Raw genomic sequence first — 7977 nt, forward strand, 5'->3', positions numbered from 1 at the left:
ACACACACACACACACACACACACACACACACACACACACACACACAGTAAACCCGAAGCCCACAGCCAGGGACACAAGGTGGATGTGTCTTGTTCCACCCGTGCCTATGGCCTGAGATGTATTTCCTCACTCCCACCTCCCAGCCTCCTCAGTGTCACCTCTCCAAACAGAGTAAGAGCCACTTATGGTGACTCTGCCACCAACTGAGTAGAGGAGGGTGGATTGGTGGCTAAGCCAGGAGAGGTATTACTGAGCCAAAAGCATCTGGTGGGGCAGCATTGACCCTCCACTCCACAGAGTGAGCTTGGGCAGGTGACCTGTTGTGGGAGTGAAACAGATGTTGGTGGGGGAGGGGAGGCTGGGGGGGGGGGCACTCAACAACCCAGAGTGAAATGCCAGGGTTGCTCTCCATCAGGCACGGAGACCGGGTAGCCTTAGATGTGTGGCGCAGGTAAGCAAACAATGGACAAGCTGAAACAGGGACATTTATTCCCACCCATTCCGAGAGCTAGCCATAGGGTCACTCAACACCAAGAGGCCAGCTCAATCTCCCCAAAAGCACGGACAGAGGCTCCCTTCTTCTCTCCCTTTTGCTGATGGAAATGCTAGGACACACAGAAGGTAAAACTTGTCTAGCAAAGCTACACAGCTAAAAAGGTAAAGGAACACCTCCCTTTGTGCTCGCAACTGTGACATCAGGGCACCAGGGATGGGCTGTGTGTCGTCAGAACCTCAGATGCCCCTCAGGGCCTTCTCAGATCCATACTTAGATCCCAGGGTGACTCTGCATATACCGGGAAGCAAATGTGGAATGGACTAGAGAATAAAGAACACCAGGCAGGGTCCCCGACCATCCACTCCAATGGAGACAATTGATATCTTTGGTCTAGTCATGAGGCAGATGTTACTTCGGCTTAAAGAGGAAGCTGGTCTTGACACCCACGATGGCATGGCAGGACACCGTGCCAAGTGAAAGAAGCCAAGCAAAAGGACAAATACCATAAGATCAATTTGGATGAGATCCCTACAGTGGCCAAATTCACTAAGACTGGATGTAGGAAGAAGATACCCGGGCGCAAGGAGGGTAAAAGAGTCCTTATTTAAGAGACGGAACTTTCTTTCTGCTACAGAAAGCGCTAGGAGAAGATGAAAGTACGGGCTATGGGTGCTGCGAGTTAACTTAGGGCTGCTGAGCTGTGCGTGTAACAATGGCACATAGTTTACAGCAATTTAAAAAAATTAGACAGCGAGTCTACAGGGCAAAGAATAAAAGCTCCGGGGAGTTACTGTTTGGACAAGTGTGCCTGGTGTGTGACGGGAGAAGGGGCATAGTCCAGGGTGAGATGGAGGGGTTTCGAGCCACTGCATAGTCCCGTGCCTCCCAGCATGAGCACCGGCTGCCAATGATCGGCATTCACACATGCGTCCCTACAAGGCAGGAGGCAGGATGCCCTGGGCTGTCAGAGGTCATAGTCACATCTCGGACCTAGTAGTCGGTCAGGTCACAGACAGCACTTCCTGTGGGTGGAACTGCCAGATTGCCGCGCTCCTGTGAGGATGAAGCCTTGTGCTCAGGGTACGGACCCCTGCAAGGAGGTGGTTCCCCAGTGACTCAGTCAGTCCTTATCAAAGACAACCTTCCCCCATCCCCCTCCCCATCTCTCAGGGGTGCGGCTTACTGGGTTACCTGATAACTGGATGGGAGGGGGCTTTTCTGGAGAAGTGAGAGGCCGTGGGGCACGCCTGCCACTCAGACTGTAAGTCATATGAGCAGAGTCCAGTCCAGATACCCCGAGGTGATCCCATCGCTGGCACTGAGACCTGTACCAGTATCATTTCTCATTGGCATGTCGGTTCCATGGGCCTGCCAGGATTCCATGCCCTTTCTACGCACTTGCTCGACTCCACCAATGACCAGAGCCCTGTTTGATGCATTTCTGAGGTCAGAAGAGCCCTCTCTCACAATGCACTCTAATGAGGTCCCTTGGCTCTGGGCATGAATCCCAACAGGTATGGCGCCTGTAAATCAGAGGTGAAAGTGTCTGGATCGTAGGGTTTGGGGTGCTGTCTTTTTGTTCCTGGCCACTTTTGATCAGATCCAGTGGATTTGGGAGAGAATAAGATGAGTGACAAGCCACAGCTTCTTCTGGGACCTCAAAACTGTCAGGTCTGGAGGTGTGAAAGGTATTGAGAAACGAGGCCGCTTAGGCCTGAGGAGCAGCTGGACATCACCAAGGTTCTCAGGTGCCCACCTGCCCCGTGAGTCACCAGCTTCGGCATAGTTCCTCTGTGGGAATGTCACTACCTTCCAGATTCTCCAGAGGAAAGGTGACTTTCACGTCTGTCCTGCTTAGTTTTTGTTTTGTTTTGTTTTGAGACAGGGTTTCTCTGTGTAGCCCTGGCCATCCTGGAACTCACTCTGTAGACCAGGCTGGCCTCAAACTCGGAGATCCACCTGCCTCTGCTTCCCGAGTGCTGAGATTAAAGGCTTGTACCACCACCGTCTTGCTTTGTCCTAATTAGTTCTCACTGTCTACCACACAACGAAGAGCCACCCTGGAAGAGGAAGTCTCAAGGGGCTGCCCAGGTCGGATTGGCCTGAGGCCATGTCTGTGGGAATTTGATTTGATGGTTGATTCCATGTAGGAGGGCCCACCATGGGCAGTGCCAACCTGGGCAGATGGGCCTGGATTGTAAAAGAAAGCAAGCAGAGCTGGGTGTGGTGGAGTATACCTTTTACCCCAGCACTCAGAAGACAGAGCAGGAGCCGGGGAGAGGAGCCAATAAGCTGCATTTCTCCTTAGTTTTCAGCATTAGTTCCTGCCATGACTTCCCTCAGTGACGACTGTGACCTGAGGTATAAGCGGAAGGAATCCTTTCCTCCCCAAGTCATGGTGCTTGTCACAGCAACAGAAAACAAACTATGACACCCCCTCCCACTAAGCAAGGACAGAATCAAACATGTCAAGGGAACAAAGACAACGCTCTGGAAGCACCAAGAGTGAGGCCATCTCTCTGTGTGACAGGGCAGCACCAGTGTTTCCAGAGGGCTGCAGGCTATCAGCAGTTACCTCCGAGGCTGTCAAGCTACGTTCAAGCCTGCGGCATCCCCTCTAGGCCAAAGGTCCTTGGGAATGTCTGGCTTAAGAGGAACCTCAGATCAAAGCTGGGTATGGAAGGGTCAGGGCCCACTCGCTGATCTCTCAGTTACCCTCCAAAGTTCTATCTAGGATAGTCCTACTGTAGTGTCCAGTCGGTCCCTTAACAGCAGCTTGCTTCTTGCAAAAGAAACTGAAAGTTATCTTCACAGTCAGCTCTGATCCTGGCAGAGACCCAGGGGCTATCTCAGGCCAGTGGTCAAGATGGACATAGAGCTGGCCATCCAAATGGCCCCTGCTCCCCATCCCTCCCCCCTCCCTCCCTAGCTCCACACTGGGCCCCTGAAGGATAAAGACACCCCTCTCCTTCTAGCTCAGTGCACTCAGGGTGACATGCCCATATCTGTTTAAAGAGTCTACACTATAAACATATTCTAGGAAGACAAATGGATTGTTCTGGAACTGGTGAGGACCAGCCAAGGGGAGCCACTGAACCTGGTCTGGCGAGGAAGAGGACAGCAGAGTCAGAACCCACGGGACTGAACCACATCGTTTGAATATGAGTAGGAGGAGACCACACAGTAGCAGGATAGCCACTGTTTATCTGGATGGGCAGGTCCACTTGTTCCAAAGTGAAAGGGCCCTTGGGCGGCTGTAAAAGGTATAGATAGGCAGGGCAGAGGACGCCAGAGAAGCAGACAGCAGGGAGCCCCAGTCCCAATGAGCAACCCAGCAGGGCACGCAGGGTGGCGGACTCTCAGTGCAGAGGGGCTATACCAAAGAGGGCACCTTCAGTGTGGGGACAGCAGGTCAAAGCCTGGCAGGTCCACAAAGGCACAATAGGACCAGACTGGGTGGAGCCCAGAAGTGTAGTGAGAAGCCCTAAGCAGGTCTTGGCACCTTGAGCTCTGGGCTCCAGCAAGATCAAGGCCAGTTGGCCACATGCACTAAGACAAACCATTCCAAACAGGGGTACTGGCCAGCTTCTTCATGCTCCTGCACCCTGTGGCTTTTCCCTTAGAAACAGCTCAGCAAAACTCAAGTGGTTGTTTCCATAGTAAGACCCGGGTTCCAGCTGCAGAACTGAGCTGGAACAAAGCCACAGGCAGCTTAAGAGTGGCCGAGGGGAGATGCTTACCAGACCAGGGCCAGGCTCCAACAAAGGCTCCCCAGCTTTCCCCTTGCCCAGCTACTGCCTTTTCAACCAACCCAACTCTGGTTGGCCTGAGGCCCCCAAAGGCCTCTTGGGCTTTCCTCACAAGCCTGCAAAACCAGGCCTGGCTGAGCTACCGGGCAGGGGCCCTCTGCCTCATGCTTGTCATCCCTAAGTGGGTAAGCTCACTGCTCTCCTCCTCTGTAGATAAGATAAAGGACCAAGTGCTGAGGTCTGAGAGCCTGACCTCCCCCAAATCGGGAAAGCTAAGAAAAGACATACAGGAGTCCTCAGAGCAAAGACAGAGGGGGTCTAGTTTCTAGAGAGCAGATCTGTCTCCCAACTCCCTGATTCTCTAACAGCTGACTTGAGGCTCTCCTGGTCTTCACACGGAGGAACAGTGGGACAGGAACATAGAGACGTGGTCAGACAGGCAATGCTGCCTTTCGGACATTGGGAAAATTTTAACCCGGTATGTCTTAAAAGCCTTCCGGGTCTGCAGGATGGGAGCCTTCCCTACCTTCACGGAGGAAGAACACCAATCTATTAGGGCCCATTGATAACACATCATGTCCTTCTGTGACATCTCAGCCAGCTGGTACCTAACATTTGCGAGCTTGGATCCCCAAGCCAGAGGGGCAGTGATGGCTCACGCAGGCTAACACGATAGATACCCAGGGTATCTCCATCATGCTCCAACATCCAACTTTAGGGAGTGTGGCTAACTGGCTTCCTGGTCTGCCTCACCCATCTAAGCTGGGTAACACCATGCCCACTCTTAACCACACTTAATAGCTGAGGACACAGACATGGCAACTAACCAAAGCAGAGATGGGAAATGGAGGTCCTGGGGAATGGGACCCTGGGACACCTGGTGGCCCACCTAAGGGTCCTATAGATTTTACATAGGGTTCGGGAGGACAAGCCCCCTTGGGCCCTCCTATCTTCTTCTACATGAAATGCCTCAGATATAGAAGACAGAACACCCCCCCCCCAAAAAAAAAAGCTGGGTATTGTATACATCTGGAATTGTCTCCAGGCACAAAAAGCAGCACCTGGCTGCAGCCGAATTGCTGCCACATTCCACCCTGGTTAAGACCAAGAATGGCTTGAGGTCTTCTCCCTGACCTTTGCTGGCCAGGTAATACTGGCAAAAGCCAGCGTCAGGAATATGGTCACCCTCTGTGTCTGCCTGGGGCTGAGATGACCAGGAGCTGGGAGCCAGATGGACAAAGAGCTCAGATAACACAGGAACCCCCCTCCCTGGGGAAGCTCCTCACCAAGATGATGGCTGCCTGGATGGAAAAGAACATACGCCCTTATCTTACCCCCCAAGGGCCCAAGCCTTTTCCCAGGAAGCATTGGTGGTTTGTTCCTTGACCTCCCATGGAGAGGGGATGGAGGGGGTAAATGCAAACCAGGAATGATTGCATGCTGGGAACTTTCAGATATGGCCAGTGCCTAGGAAGAGGAAATACTCCACACGGTTGTACAAGGCTGTACAAGGTCTCAGCGGTGTGGATGGGTGCAGGGCTACAGGGCGTGGAGCCTGAGAGGTGAACGCAGACACCAGGAAAACCAAAGACCTGGTTCTTACCAGGCTAAAGGTTCGCCTCACCACCCAGTGCTGGCGACTAAGTGCCCAGGAGCAGTGGTGGGCCGAGCAGGGCAGGGTGGAGATGGCCTAGCTCTGCCAGCCTCTGCTCAGTGGAGTGCAAGGATGTTTCTGAACAGGCAGAGACAGGGAGGAGAGTAATGCCTCGCCTGCTCTGCAGTGTCCCAGGCACTGTTTATATCTCTCATTTACTTCTCATTACAGTCTATAAAGCAGATATCATGATCCTCCACAGACAACAATGCCAGCCCAGAGGAGCCCAGCCAGCCAGCATTCAACCTCAGGTCTGTCTCCACCCAGCACCACGCATGACCTTCTAGCCTAGCACAGGCGCCTGTCTGCACCCATCCCAGAGTCAGTGGGCTTGTAGGTGACCTTTCCAGAGGTCACCCAAGTTCAGGTATGTCCTCTGGGAAAGCCGGCCTTACCCACAGTGGCAGACCAGTCTGCTCCAGTCCTCCATAGCCAAGCAGCTCTAGGAGGACCTCTGGGGAGATTTTAAGGGAAGGACCTGCCACAGCTGGCTGAGTGACACCTCACCTTTCCTCTTGAAAGAGATAAAAGGGGGGCCAGCAATGGAACTTAATAACACAGTGTCTGCCTTGCATGCGTGAAGCCCAGGGTCCCATTCCTTGCATCAAAATCAAAAAACAAAAAAATAATTTTTTTTTCTTTAAAAAAAAAAAAAGGCGATCTCTAATATATTCTCGTTTGGTGGGTACAGCTTTCTGCACACATTTGTGCTCGTGTTTGTGTGCTCCGACTGGAAGACGTACAAGGAGAGCCCTTCCTTCCTCTGGGAGGAAGAGGAGGCTGTCACATCTCAGTAGCAGGAGCCTGGTTCTGGTCCTGCACCTGCCCATCCTGCTCAAGGAAGTGGGTGACCACCGATGCCTGAAGGTGCCTCCCGGTCCACCCCAAGTCACTGAGTCTATCTAAGGGGCCACCTTGGAGGAGGGATGGTACTTCCCGTTTTCCCAGGATCAGGCTGAGGGTGGAAGGTAGGTTTCTCCTACTGGGGAAGCCAGCGAGCCAAGAGGACGCACACCTGAGAACGGAGCCTCCCCCCCTACCCAGCAGGCATCCCTCCTTGGCTTTCTTTGCTGGGTCCACGGCAAGGTGCCCGCTTCCCTAAGGTGTCCAGCTGAGGTCCGGGTGCAATTCCCACACAACGGCTTTTCCACAGGCACTTTAGGGGAAGCTAATGAGTTCCCCCGCCCCCGCCCTCCTCCAGGCCAGCTTGCCCATCGCTTTGTCAGTATCAACAGCAATCAAGAGCACTCTGTGTCCGGAGAAGGGTCTTTAGAAGGGGAGGGCCCGCGTACAAAAGGGGTCTGCGGTGAACCCCTCTCCTACGTGGTTCAAGTTGGCTGGGAGGGCAGTGTTCCGCAGAGCCAGAAGCGGGTCCCTCAGTCCCCGTGAGGCCATAGGGCGCAGCGGCAGGATCCCTCCGACCCCCCACCTCCACCCCCCAGATTGTTACCGTCCAACCCACCCGCGGGTCTGCAGCGCAGACTGCCGAGCCTCCCAGGGCCCTGCGCGCACGGCGGGCCGCCAAGATCTGCTCTGTCCATGGGCTCGGATCCCGAATTGGAGACACCTGCGCCTACTAGGGCGCACGGAGGCCGCGCGGGGGTTACCTTCTGGATGCGTCCATCGATGTCCAGGTAGATGGCCTTGGGCCGGTAGCTTGAGGAACCGGCCCCCATTGCGCCCGCAGCTGCACTTGGACTTTTTTCACCTTTACTTTCTCGCCGCGGCCGCCGCGCCGGGAGGGCGGGGGCGGGGGGAGGGGCGGGGGAGGCCGGCCAACCAGAGCCGGTGGCTCGCGGCCTCCGCACGCCCCTCCTCCCAGGGCGCTGGCCCGCCCAGCCCCTTCAGCCCCTCCTCTCCCCTCTCCTCCCTCCTTCAACCCCTCCCCTTCCCCCCCCCCCCCCCGCCCCCCCTGGCCCCCCCCCCCCCGCCCCCCCCCCCCCCCCCGCAACGCACAACCCCCGACTCTCTCTTGTCCCCATCCCTCTCTCCCTCTCCCTTTCTCCTCCTTCCTCCCAGGCTTTCCCTCATTATTTCTTTCTCCCGGGCTCTCCTCTTTCTCTCTTCCACCTTCTGC

The 7977-nt window shown here is 54.9% G+C and overlaps 1 protein-coding gene across 3 annotated transcripts in view; it reads right to left on the reverse strand.

The window, feature by feature from the left end:
• Pde9a (phosphodiesterase 9A) overlaps nt 1-7618 on the reverse strand; it is an 83494-nt gene extending 75876 nt beyond the window's left edge. For all 3 annotated transcript variants that reach the window (XM_055607123.1, XM_055607122.1, XM_055607121.1), the window contains exon 1: nt 7508-7618. In XM_055607123.1, the coding sequence (XP_055463098.1) occupies nt 7508-7576 (69 nt within the window). In that variant the 5' untranslated portion in view covers nt 7577-7618. The remainder of the gene's footprint in view (nt 1-7507) is intronic.
• Between the last annotated feature and the right edge of the window lie 359 nt (nt 7619-7977).

This window comes from Psammomys obesus, unplaced genomic scaffold (assembly GCF_907164565.1).
Source record: "Psammomys obesus unplaced genomic scaffold, mPsaObe1.curated_primary_1811, whole genome shotgun sequence".
Taxonomy (NCBI): Eukaryota; Metazoa; Chordata; class Mammalia; order Rodentia; family Muridae; genus Psammomys; species Psammomys obesus.